The 14,185-nt window shown below is 45.0% G+C and overlaps 1 protein-coding gene across 1 annotated transcript in view; it reads left to right on the plus strand.

The window, feature by feature from the left end:
- LOC110504399 (AF4/FMR2 family member 2) overlaps positions 1-14,185 on the plus strand; it is a 296,104-nt gene that overhangs the window by 167,669 nt on the left and 114,250 nt on the right. Inside the window, exons 7-8 of the mRNA XM_036970067.2 lie at positions 3,088-3,124; positions 3,351-3,405. Of these exons, the coding sequence (XP_036825962.1) occupies positions 3,088-3,124; positions 3,351-3,405 (92 nt within the window). The remainder of the gene's footprint in view (positions 1-3,087; positions 3,125-3,350; positions 3,406-14,185) is intronic.

Genomic DNA, 14,185 nt, shown 5'->3' on the forward strand with positions numbered 1-14,185 from the left:
CTACTATCACTACTACTACTACTACTACTACTACTACTATGTTTATTACTACTACTACTACTACTACTACTATTATTATTACTACTACTACTATCAATACTGCTACTACTACTACTCTTACTACTACTACTACTAATACTTCTTCTACTACTGTTACTACTTCTGCTACCACTACTACTACTACTACTATCACTACTACTACTACTACTATCACTACTACTACTACTACTACTACTATCACTACTACTACTACTATCACTACTACTACTACTATTACCTGTACTACTACCATCACTACTTCTACTACTACTTCTAATACTACTACTGATGTTACTACTACTACTATTACTACTATCACTACTACTATCACTACCACTACTACTCAAATCAAATCAAATCAAATGTATTTATATAGCCCTTCGTACATCAGCTGATATCTCAAAGTGCTGTACAGAAACCCAGCCTAAAACCCCAAACAGCAAGCAATGCAGGTGTAGAAGCACGGTGGCTAGGAAAAACTCCCTAGAAAGGCCAAAACCTAGGAAGAAACCTAGAGAGGAACCAGGCTATGTGGGGTGGCCAGTCCTCTTCTGGCTGTGCCGGGTTGAGATTATAACAGAACATGGCCAAGATGTTCAAATGTTCATAAATGACCAGCATGGTCCAATAATAATAAGGCAGAACAGTTGAAACTGGAGCAGAAGCACGGCCAGGTGGACTGAGGACAGCAAGGAGTCATCATGTCAGGTAGTCCTGAGGCATGGTCCTAGGGCTCAGGTCCTCCGAGAGAGAGAAAGAAAGAGAGAAAGAGAGAATTAGAGAGAGCACACTTAAATTCACACAGGACACCGAATAGGACAGGAGAAGTACTCCAGATATAACAAACTGACCCTAGCCCCCGGACACATAAACTACTGCAGCATAAATACTGGAGGCTGAGACAGGAGGGGTCAGGAGACACTGTGGCCCCATCCGAGGACACCCCCAGACAGGGCCAAACAGGAAGGATATAACCCCACCCACTTTGCCAAAGCACAGCCCCCACACCACTAGAGGGATATCTTCAACCACCAACTTACCATCCTGAGATAAGGCTGAGTATAGCCCACAAAGATCTCCGCCACGGCACAACCCAAGGGGGGGCGCCAACCCAGACAGGATGATCACATCAGTGACTCAACCCACTCAGGTGACGCACCCCTCCCAGGGACGGTATGAGAGAGCCCCAATAAGCCAGTGACTCAGCCCCTGTAATAGGGTTAGAGGCAGAGAATCCCAGTGGAAAGAGGGGAACCGGCCAGGCAGAGACAGCAAGGGCGGTTCGTTGCTCCAGAGCCTTTCCGTTCACCTTCCCACTCCTGGGCCAGACTTCACTCAATCATATGACCCACTGAAGAGATGAGTCTTCAGTAAAGACTTAAAGGTTGAGACCGAGTTTGCGTCTCTGACATGGGTAGGCAGACCGTTCCATAAAAATGGAGCTCTATAGGAGAAAGCCCTGCCTCCAGTTGTTTGCTTAGAAATTCTAGGGACAATTAGGAGGCCTGCGTCTTGTGACCGTAGCGTACGTGTAGGTATGTACGGCATGACCAAATCAGAGAGATAGGTAGGAGCAAGCCCATGTAATGCTTTGTAGGTTAGCAGTAAAACCTTGAAATCAGCCCTTGCTTTGACAGGAAGCCAGTGTAGGGAGGCTAGCACTGGAGAAATATGATCAATTTTTTTGGTTCTAGTCAGGATTCTAGCAGCCGTATTTAGCACTAACTGAAGTTTATTTAGTGCTTTATCTGGGTAGCCAGAAAGTAGAGCATTGCAGTAGTCTAGAAGTGACAAAAGCATGGATTAATTTTTCTGCATAATTTTACTACTACCACTATTATCACTACTACTACTACAATCGCTACTACTATTACTACTACCACCACTATTACTACTACTACTGCTACTACTACTCCTATCACTACTACTATCAATTCTACTACTACTACTACTACTACTGCTACTGCTACTACTACTACTGCTACTACTACTCCTATCACTACTACTACTATCAATACTACTACTACTACCACTACTACTACTACTACTACTGCTTCTTCTATTAAGCAGTATTTGTTTTGTAAGCAGTAATCACGTGATCTGTGTGGCAGTCAGAAGGGAGAGCTCATCCAGTAAAAGGGTCTGTATTAAATTGGACCCAAAGCTGTTGTCCTAGTGAGAGCCTGTCAGACTCTGTCACAGTAAAGGACCAGTGAGACACCCATGGCACCAGAGAGAGAGAGAGCATTTGTCCCAAATGGCACCCTATTCCCTACCTAGTGCACTACTTCTGACCAGGGCCCATAGGACTTCATTTGGCTGGCTGCATACACCTGCCGGATGGACTTTTTATGAAGAAACTCCTGTCAGCTCACTTTAGCCGCATTGTAATACAGTGTGATTTAGCCCCGTTATAATCCATTGTCCCTCAGCCCATTCCCCCTCGCCTCCGCTAGCTCCCAGCATCTGTGTCTGTCCTAGCCTTCACATCCTCTCCTCCTCTTCTCTCTGCGGTCATTCCCTAGCCTCCAATCCTCTGATGCTTCATTTTGCAGCTAAAGCCATTTTCTTTCTGTCTTAATAGGTCTGAAGCTCATAGCTTGACCTGGCTGACATTCCTAATAATAAGCCTGTGTCTATAAATCCTGATTTAATGGTGCCATCTTTTAACTAAGACATTTTGCTGCCTACTCTAGCCCACTCACCGTACTCTGAAACAGGATTTGTGTGCTCTGTCTAATTGTATTAGTGTAAAATCAATTAAGTCCATCAGTTGAGCTATTTCCCTCCCATTTGTTCTCCTGTATCACCTCACTGTGTGCTAATGTATGTCATGCACACTTGTTTTCTTTCTCTCACTCTCTTTCTCACTCGCTCCACCTCTCTCCATTTCTCTTTGTCTCTCTCTCTCTGTTTCTCACTCTCTCTCTCTCTCTCTCTCTCTCTCTCTCTCTCTCTCTCTCTCTCGCTCCACCTCTCTCCACCTCTCTCTCTCTCTCTCTCTCTCTCTCTCTATCTCTCTCGCTATCTCTCTCTCTCTCTGCTCAGGAGTCACAACACATACCCTCAGGATGTGCTGGACTAAGTAAGTCTTTTTAAATTCTTCCTACCCATACTCTGATTAAATCAGTCTGAAATGATGTTAATAGGAGGACATTATACGATGTAACAACTGGAGTGCTGTCCATTTAGGAAGAAATGTTATGATGTGTGACATATGGCAGAATAAGCTACATTTATAATAAGCTCACTCTTGGTCAGGGTTTAATGAAAAACAACACTCTGACAATTAAATGGAAATTATTTTGCAGAGCGGTGCAATGTTCCCGTTAACAAGCCTGCAACCAAGTCTGTGCCACAGAAGTCGTGAGTATTCATTTGATTAATTGTTTTGAAAAAGCCTCGGGGGAGACATGCCGCCATGGTTTCAGCTTTGTTCCCTTGCAAAACAAGTCCCTGTGAGAAACGCCTGCAGAATTCCCGGCTAAGAGGAGCCTTCTTCACAAACAAACAGAGCAGCTGGCATTCTCTCTCTCTGTTAGCCCCTCCCTGGCCTAGGCTGCACCCCCCCCCCCCCCCCCTCCCTTACTCCCCTGCACTCCTCAACAGCACAGCCCTGACAACACTGCCTGTCTACCCCAGTCATGCAAGACCTGGGCTACACTCTGTTTAGTGTCATACACAGACCAAGTGAAGGGCTGGCAGTAGTGGTTGGAAGTGACATGGCTTACAAAGGGTTATAGGGTTGTGCTTTACATTTCATTTATTCTGTCTCTCCTGAGTAACATAACGAAATAACCAGACTTCAAACTTGAATGATATAATAAACAAAGTACACAAATTAAGGATAATGCACACAAAATATTTTTGGAAAGTTATTTGAATACTAGAGAACGATAGAACTTTCCAATGTTGCGCACTAGGTCCTTTTTTCCCAATTGAACACAAGATTCTGCTTTTGTGACGGTCAATAGCACAGCTCTTGTTGGAGAAGTCTTTAATGATTTAACCAGGCCAAATGTTTAGACGGAGCCTAAGAGAGTGTTTGTGTCAATACCAGCCTTGTCTTGCAGAGCTAAATGCATCCACTTGAGGTCAACCAGTGTCTCTTTCTTCTCCTGCTACTTTCACAGGAAATGCCGACTAAGCACAAGTTAGTAGCAGCATTAGCTTTTATATTAAAACACACTTACCACGGTAGCAGTTCTGTGTCTGTGTTGTGTTACGGTGCTCAGAGCCTTTATTGCTCTGTTTAAACATATATCCCAGCTATACTGTCAGTGCTTACCTCTGTCCCTGTGTGTGTTCATGTGAGACTAAACGAGTAGGAATGCAGAAATACTCTACAATGAAATAAGTGAGATTATTACTAATGGAACCACTTAGAATTTTAAAAGGACGTCATCTGGATAAAGTAAACATTTTAGGATAAAGAGAATATACAGTGACTTAGGGGCTCATTTAGACCTCGTCTAACCTAGTACAGTGACCTAGTACAGTGACCTAGTACAGTGACCTAGTACAGTGACCTAGTGCAGTGACCTAGTACAGTGACCTAGTACAGTGACCTAGTACAGTGACCTAGTGCAGTGACCTAGTGCAGTGACCTAGTACAGTGACCTAGTACAGTGACCTAGTGCAGTGACCTAGTGCAGTGACCTAGTACAGTGACCTAGTGCAGTGACCTAGTACAGTGACCTAGTGCAGTGACCTAGTACAGTGACCTAGTGCAGTGACCTAGGACAGTGACCTAGTGCAGTGACCTAGTACAGTGACCTAGTGCAGTGACCTAGGACAGTGACCTAGTGCAGTGACCTAGTGCAGTGACCTAGTGCAGTGACCTAGTACAGTGACCTAGTGCAGTGACCTAGTGCAGTGACCTAGTACAGTGACCTAGGACAGTGACCTAGTGCAGTGACCTAGTACAGTGACCTAGTACAGTGACCTAGTACAGTGACCTAGTACAGTGACCTAGTGCAGTGACCTAGTGCAGTGACCTAGTGCAGTGACCTAGTACAGTGACCTAGTGCAGTGACCTAGTGCAGTGACCTAGTACAGTGACCTAGTACAGTGACCTAGTACAGTGACCTAGTACAGTGACCTAGTACAGTGACCTAGTACAGTGACCTAGTGCAGTGACCTAGTGCAGTGACCTAGTACAGTGACCTAGTGCAGTGACCTAGTACAGTGACCTAGTGCAGTGACCTAGTACAGTGACCTAGTGCAGTGACCTAGTACAGTGACCTAGTGCAGTGACCTAGTACAGTGATCTAGTACAGTGACCTAGTACAGTGACCTAGTACAGTGACCTAGTGCAGTGACCTAGTGCAGTGACCTAGTACAGTGACCTAGTACAGTGACCTAGTGCAGTGACCTAGTGCAGTGACCTAGGTCAGTGATCCATGGAACGAGTAGTTCATCCTGACCATCACCTGAAATCATGAGGCTGTCTATCTCCTTTTTGAGATCCACAACTCCTTCAAAGCCCTTATTGAACTGGACCTGGAGTTCCCATCAGTTCAAAACGATTCGTTTTAATGTCATATAGAGCTGGTATTCTTTTCTTTTTTTTTCTTTAAAAAAAATAATCTTAACAGCTGTCATTTTATTGTGAGAAACTACAGTTTTATACGAATATTTTTCTGTTTTGTCCTCTGTTGTGTGAGTGATCTCATGTCTAATTGTTTATGTCTAGCCTATGATGAGATCAGCTTTGGCATCATTGATCATTTTTAAATGTCAGTTTCATGGCTGTCAGTGTGGTTACGGTAGCATTGTAGTCATGAAGTCATCATCCTCACATCACAATCATGTGACAGTGTTCTCATGCTCATAGAGGAGCCAGGACACAAAGTATGCAATGAGCTCAACATACTTAACCAATGCTTTATTCACTACGCTTCCTAAACAATGTCCCTGCATGCTGAACTAAGTTCATGTAAGTCCCAAACCCTGTGGGAGTAAAGCAACAAGCCCCCTTTGCTTCCATGTGAATGGCTCCTGGTGATGGCTCTGTGGTTCCACAGTATTTATATCGCATGGCTCTGCAGACCTAAAGAGAGTGGCAGAGAGTGAGAGAGAGAGAGAGAGAGAGAGAGAGAGAGAGTGGCAGAGCGAGGGAGAGAGAGAGAGAGAGAGAGAGAGTGGCAGAACGAGGGAGAGAGAGAGAGAGAGAGTGGCAGAGAGAGAGAGAGAGAGAGAGTGGCAGAGCGAGGGAGAGAGAGAGAGAGAGAGAGAGAGTGGCAGAGCGAGGGAGAGAGAGAGAGAGAGAGTGGCAGAGCGAGGGAGAGAGAGAGAGAGAGAGAGAGAGTGGCAGAGCGAGGGAGAGAGAGAGAGAGAGTGGCAGAGCGAGGGAGAGAGAGAGAGTGGCAGAGCGAGGGAGAGAGAGAGAGAGAGTGGCAGAGCGAGGGAGAGCGAGAGAGAGTGGCAGAGCGAGGGAGAGAGAGAGAGAGAGTGGCAGAGCGAGGGAGAGAGAGAGAGAGAGTGGCAGAGCGAGGGAGAGAGAGAGAGAGAGAGAGTGGCAGAGTGAGGGAGAGAGAGAGAGAGAGAGAGAGAGTGGCAGAGCGAGGGAGAGAGAGAGAGAGTGGCAGAGCGAGGGAGAGAGAGAGAGTGGCAGAGCGAGGGAGAGAGAGAGAGAGAGTGGCAGAGCGAGGGAGAGAGCGAGAGAGAGAGAGAGAGAGAGAGAGAGAGTGGCAGAGCGAGGGAGAGAGAGAGAGAGAGAGAGAGAGAGTGGCAGAGCGAGGGAGAGAGAGAGAGAGAGAGAGAGAGAGAGTGGCAGAGCGAGGGAGAGAGAGAGAGAGAGAGAGAGAGTGGCAGAGCGAGGGAGAGAGAGAGAGAGAGAGTGGCAGAGCGAGGGAGAGAGAGAGATTTTCAATCTAAATATTGTAAATGTATCACGTAATCTCCAAAGTAAGATTAGGCAATTGTTCTGTCATGCCAATACAACCACCTACCTGGAGGTGACAACATTCTCTCCTCCATATGCCCCCATTGACACATCTATGACAACTTAACCAACAAAAAGGGGTCACAACTCCTGCAGCTCTGTCGGATGCTGGGTATGTACATAATCAATGTTAGGCTTTGAGGGGACTCCTATGGTAGGTACACCTATAGCTCATCTCTTGGCAGTAGTACTGTAGACTACTTCATCACTGAGTCTCTTAGAGAGTTCACAGAAAGTATATTTGACCTCTCAGCTTCCCGATCAAATCTAAAAATGTAAAGCAGACAACTTAAGAAAATGAACGACAATGACAAATGGTTTGATGAAGAAAACCTAAGAAATAAATCGAGAAACCTATCTAACCAAAAACATAGAGACCCAGAAAACTTGAGCAAACTCCTTCACTATGGTAAATCACTAAAACAATACAGAAATACACTACGAAAAGGATGGAACAGCACGTCAGAAATCAGCTCAATGTAATTGAAGAATCCATAGAATCAAACCACTTCTGGGAAATTGGAAAACTCTAAACAAACAACAACACGAAGAGTTATCTATCCAAAACGGAGATGTATGGATAAACCACTTCTCAAATCTTTTTGGCTCTTTAACAAAGAACAAAGAACAAACAGCAAAAACATATACATGATCAAATACAAATCTTAGAATCAACTCTTAAAGACTACCAGAACCCACTGGATTCTCCAATTACGTTGAATAAACTACAGGACAAAATACAAACCCTCCAACCTAAAAAGGCCTGTGGGGTTGATGGTATCTTAAATTAAATTATAAAATATACAGACCACCCCCTTCTGACCACCTCTTACCACCACTCACACACACAGACCTCCTCCCAAATCGCAGTTGTACCAAAGGGCCTTCGTAAAACAATCACTATTTTTCTTTTTAAGCTTTTCGGCAGTAATTCTATTAGAAGGATAATGTTTGTTGTAGCCTCAACAGATCATTCATCCACACTAAGGTTACATGTTAGCATCACATCCCATTGCTATGAATATGCTGTTAGAATGGCATTGAATCAGGTATTGAGGAGGACCTGTACAGTAAGTTGAGCTATAGGCTGTACTGTGTAGGCTGTACTAACACTGTATGTGTTCCAAAGATACAGATTTTCAGTGAATTCATGAACACCAACTTTATATATTCAAGTGTCTTTAATAATAGCTAGATTGCTAGTTATATGTGACTCGGGAGTTTGAAAAAAGACAGGGGAGTTTGAAAAAAGCAGTATTCAGATGTTTCCTACATTTCTTGAGAAAAATGTAGAGAACAGAGTGGAGGCGCTCAGGCAGTCAGAGGAGACGGGGGAAAGGCGTCCGTCACATGAGTTAACACAGCCTCTTGATGTGGCACCCCAGTCAGCTCTCTCTCTCTCTCTCTCTCTCGCTCTCTCTCTCTCTCTCTCTCTCTCTCTCTCCCTCTCTCTCTTTCTTTCTCTCTCTCTCTCTCTCTCTCATGCTCTCAGAATCAGCCTGGGAGATGGCTCAGGGCCAATCTAAATAATCCATGTTTCCAGGTCTGGGGCCCTGCGTGTGTGTGTGTGTGTGTGTGTGTGTGTGTGTGTGTGTGTGTGTGTGTGTGTGTAGAGGGGCCAGATAGAGGCAGGCTTGGCAGGAAGCTGTTGGAATGACGGCAGAGAGGAGAGGAAGGCAGAGGAGAGGGGAGAAGAGGAGAATAAAAGAGGGGGGGGGGAGAGGATAGGAGAGAAGATAAGAGAGGAGAAGAAGGAGAGAGCATAGGAGAGGAAAGGGGAGGGGAGGGGAGGGGAGGGGAGGGGAGGAGAGAGGATAGGGGACGGCAGAGGATAGGGGAGGGGAGGGGAGGGGAGAGAGGATAGGAGAGGAAAGGGGAGGTGAGAGGATGGGTGGGGGAGGAGAGAGGATAGGAGGAGAAGGGTGAGGAGAGAGGAGAGGGGAGGAGAGAGGATAGGAGAGGAAAGTGGAGGAGAGAGGATATGGGAGGGGAGGGGAGGAGAGAGGATGGGTGGGGTGAGGATAGGGGGGAGGGGAGGAGAGAGGATAGGAGAGTACAGGGGAGGAGAGAGGATAGGAGAGTAGGAGGGAGGAGAGAGGATAGGAGAGGAAAGGAAAGGGGAGGAGAGAGGATAAGAGAGTACAGGGGAGGAGAGGGGATAGGAGAGTAGGAGGGCGGAGAGAGGATAGGAGAGGAAAGGAAAGGGGAGGAGAGAGGATAGGAGAGTACAGGGGAGGAGAGAGGATAGGAGAGTAGGAGGGAGGAGAGAGGATAGGAGAGGAAAGGAAAGGGGAGGAGAGAGGATAGGAGAGGACAGTGGAGGAGAGAGGATAGGGGAGGGGGGGGCGAAGATATGAGAGGAGAGGGGAGTTTATGAGAAAGGTGAAGAGAGAGGATAGGGGAGGGGAGGAGAGAGGAAAGGGGAGGAGAGAGGATAAGGCGGAGGGGAGGAGAGAGGATGGGTGGGTGGGGGGAGGATAGGAGAGGAAAGGGGAGGAGAACTTTGCGACCTTTTGCCACATTTCAGGCTTCAAACATAAAGATATAAAACTGTATTTTTTGGTGAAGAATCAACAACAAGTGGGACACAATCATGAAGTGGAACGACATTTATTGGATATTTCAAACTTTTTTAACAAATCAAAAACTGAAAAATTGGGCGTGCAAAATTATTCAGCCCCCTTAAGTTAATACTTTGTAGCGCCACCTTTTGCTACGTTTACAGCTGTAAGTCGCTTGGGGTATGTCTCTATCAGTTTTGCACATCGAGAGACTGACATTTTTTCCCATTCCTCCTTGCAAAACAGCTCGAGCTCAGTGAGGTTGGATGGAGAGCATTTGTGAACAGCAGTTTTCAGTTCTTTCCACAGATTCTCGATTGGATTCAGGTCTGGACTTTGACTTGGCCATTCTAACACCTGGATATGTTTATTTTTGAACCATTCCATTGTAGATTTTGCTTTATGTTTTGGATCATTGTCTTGTTGGAAGACAAATCTCCGTCAGGTTTTCTTCCAGAATGGTCCTGTATTTGGCTCCATCCATCTTCCCATCAATTTTAACCATCTTCCCTGTCCCTGTTGAAGAAAAGCAGGCCCAAACCATGATGCTGCCACCACCATGTTTGACAGTGGGGATGGTGTGTTCAGGGTGATGAGCTGTGTTGCTTTTACGCCAAACATAACGTTTTGCATTGTTGCCAAAAAGTTCAATTTTGTTTTCATCTGACCAGAGCACCTTCTTCCACATGTTTGGTGTGTCTCCCAGGTGGCTTGTGGCAAACTTTAAACAACACTTTTTATGGATATCTTTAAGAAATTGCTTTTTTCTTGGCACTCTTCCATAAAGGCCAGATGTGTGTAATATACGACTGCTTTTTGTCCTATGGACAGAGTCTCCCACCTCAGCTGTAGATCTCTGCAGTTCATCCAGCGTGATCATGGGCCTCTTGGCTGCATCTCTGATCAGTCTTCTCCTTGTATGAGCTGAAAGTTTAGAGGGACGGCCAGGTCTTGGTAGATTTGCAGTGGTCTGATACTCCTTCCATTTCAATATTATCGCTTGCACAGTGCTCCTTGGGATGTTTAAAGCTTGGGAAATCTTTTTGTATCCAAATCCGTCTTTAAACTTCTTCACAACAGTATCTCGGACCTGCCTGGTGTGTTCCTTGTTCTTCATGATGCTCTCTGCGCTTTTAACGGACCTCTGAGACTATCACAGTGCAGGTGCATTTATACAGAGACTTGATTACACACAGATGGATTGTATTTATCATCATTAGTCATTTAGGTCAACATTGGATCATTCAGAGATCCTCATTGAACTTCTGGAGAGAGCTTGCTGCACTGAAAGTAAAGGGGCTGAATAATTTTGCACGCCCAATTTTTCAGTTTTTGATTTGTTAAAAAAGTTTGAAATATCCAATAAATGTCGTTCCACTTCATGATTGTGTCCCACTTGTTGTTGATTCTTCACAAAAAAATACAGTTTTATATGTTTATGTTTGAAGCCTGAAATGTGGCAAAAGGTCGCAAAGTTCAAGGGGGCCGAATACTTTCGCAAGGCACTGTACCTCTCCTCAATGCAACCGCTGTGTCAGATTTCAAAAAAAGTTTACGGAAAACGCAACACATGCAATAATCTGAGACGCGCTCAGAACAGAAGCCAAATTAGCCGCCATGTTGGAGTCAACAGAAACCAGACAATACATGTTTCCTTACCTAAATGTTTCCTTACCTTTGATGAACTTCATCAGAATGCAGTCCTAGGAATCCCAGGTCCCACAATAAATGCTTGATTTGTTCGGAAATGTCCGTTATTTATGTCCAATTAGCTACTTTGGTTACCGCGTTTGGTAAACAATTCCAACGTCACAAAGCGCGTCCACTATAACGTGACGAAATGTCCAAAAGTACCGTAACAGTCAGTAGAAACATGTCAAACGATGTACTGAATCAATCTTTAGAATGTTGTTTACATATATCGTGAATAACATTCCAACCGGAGAATTAGAATGACTTCAGATGACCGGTGGAACGCAGGTCCTTCCCCTTTGAACGCGCATGGTGAAAGCATGGTCAACTCGTGGCAGTGGTGACTATTTCCTGTGTCATTCGATCCCCCTTCACATTAGAGTCATAAGACAAAGTTCTATTGACTATTGACATCTAGTGGAAGGCGTAGGAAGTGAAAACTCATCCATATCTCGCTGTAATTTCAATGAGAGCTTGGTTGAAAATCTGCCACCCCCAGAAAAAAACAGGGAGTGGAACTGAGGAGCTGGCCGTTTACAATGGGCACATTTTCATCCAGGCTACTCAATACTGCCCCTGCAGCCATAAAAAGTTAAACAGCTTGAAATTTTCCAGAAAATGATGTCATGGCTTTAGCTTCTGATAGGCTAACTGACATTTGAGTCAATTGGAGGTGTACCTGTGGATGTATTTCAAGGCCTATCTTCAAACCCAGTCTCTCTTTGGTTGACATCATGGGAAAATGAAAAGAAATCAGCCAAGACCAAGAATTGTACACCTCCACAGTTCTGGTTCATCCTTGGGAGTAATTTCCAAATACCTGAAGGTTCCACGTTCATCTGTACAAACAATAGTACGCAAGTATGAACACCATGGGACCACGCAGCCATCATACCGCTCAGGAAGGACGCATTCTGTCTCCTAGAGATGAACGTACTTTGGTGATGCAAATCAATACCAGAACAGCAGCAAAGGACGTTGTGAAGATTCTGGAGGAAACAGGTACAAAAGTATCTACATCCACATTAAAACGAGTCCTATATCGACATAACCTGAAAGGCCGTTCAGCAAGGAAAAAGCCACTGCTCCAAAACCTCCATAAAAAGGCCAGACTACGGTTTGTAACTGCACTTGGGGACAAAGATCGTACTTTTTGGAGAAATGTCTTCTGGTCTGATGAAACAAAAACAGACCTGTTTGGACATAATGACCATCGTTATGTTCGGAGGAAAAAGGGGGAGGCTTGCAAGCTGAAGAACACCATCCCAAACATCAAGCACGGGGGTGGCAGCATCATGTTATGGGGGTGCTTTGCTGCAGGATGGACTGGTGCACTTCACAAAATAGATGGCATCCTGAGGATTGAAAATTATATGGATATATTGAAGCAACATCTCAAGACATCAGTCAGGAAGTTAAAGCTTGGTCGCAAATGGGTCTTCCAAATGGACATTGACCCCAAGCATACTTCCAAAGTTGTGGCAAAATGGCTTAAGGACAACAAAGTCAAGGTATTGGAGTGGCCATCACAAAGCCATGACCTTAATCCCATAGAACATTTGTGGGCAGAACTGAAAAAGTGTGTGCGAGCAAGGAGTCCTACAAACCTGACTCAGTTACACCAGCTCTGTCAGGAGGAATTGGCCAAAATTCACCCAATTTATTGTGGGAAGCTTGTGGAAGGCTACCCGAAGGATTTGACCCAAGTTAAACAATTTAAAGGCAATGCTACCAAATACTAATTGAGTGTATGTAAACTTCTGACCCAATGGGAATGTGATGAAGAGAGGAGAGGAGAGGAGAGGAGAGGAGAGGAGGGGATGGGGATGGGGGAGAGAGGAGAGGAGGGGAGCGGTGGAGAGAGGAGAGGGGAGGAAAGGAGGGGGGAGAGAGGAGAGGAAAGGAGGGGGGAGAGAGGAGAGTAAAGGAGGGGGGAGGGGAGGAGTGGAAGAGGGGGACGCTTCCGACTACTTCAGACTAACACACACAGGTGGCTGGGGGACTGGTATTGGGAGTGTTGATGGCCCTCTCAGTTGAGGGGTCTATGTGACAGACCTGGAACAAAGCAGTGTCTCAGTGCAGGAGGCAGAAAGACAGTGGACGACAAGCACTTTGCATGTGAGCGCCACATACGCACACACATGAAAACATACACAAAAACACACACACTCCTCCAAGGGAAACCCACAGCATCTTTATTGACATCCATCCATCTCCATGTACCTCGGAACTGATTGACACAATAACTGATGGATTGAATGCTTATTTAAATGCACACTTGTTTTAAGGCCATCACAGTAACTGCATTTGCAGGATTTCGCTCCAGAGGGAATAGGAAGGTGCACTGCAAAGGTTGGAGACATTCCCTCTGAGCGGAAACTTAACAAGCCTAATGTATCTCAGCCTCCCCCTCCTCTCCTCTAGTCTGGGTAGCAGTCATTTTAGCAAACATTCCTATCCTGTCATTTGCAAAGAAACTGGCATTTAGGCAATGTCAACATTCAATATGCATCCAGATTTACAGCGCAGTTGCTGATTTGTAGTTGGAAACAACATTCATATGTTCCATGAAAATGCTATGGAACATGGGTTGTATGCAAATATGGGGCAATATAGAATTTGAATTTTAAGAACAACAATAAACAATACCATTACGACCTACGACCTGACAGACCTATTATTCGAGACATTGGTTATTTAGTTATTATTTCAGCATGGGTCTTATTTCAGAGGAAAGTTCACACTGGATTAGTTTTTCCAAACTGCCCCCTTTAATTAAAATGTTTTCTTCATTCAATTGAGTCTATGACAAAAGCCTGGAGATTTTGATTCTAGGTGGGAAGATATTTAAAGGTCATGTCTAGACAATAAAAGGCTACACTGATCACTCATGTTTGGCTGCCAAATGTATAGGTGTCCCCATAGGCCTAATATTTACATTGAGGAA

The sequence above is a fragment of the Oncorhynchus mykiss genome, chromosome 25 (genome assembly GCF_057628025.1).
Source record: "Oncorhynchus mykiss isolate SJ-2025 chromosome 25, ASM5762802v1, whole genome shotgun sequence".
NCBI classification, from domain to species: Eukaryota; Metazoa; Chordata; class Actinopteri; order Salmoniformes; family Salmonidae; genus Oncorhynchus; species Oncorhynchus mykiss.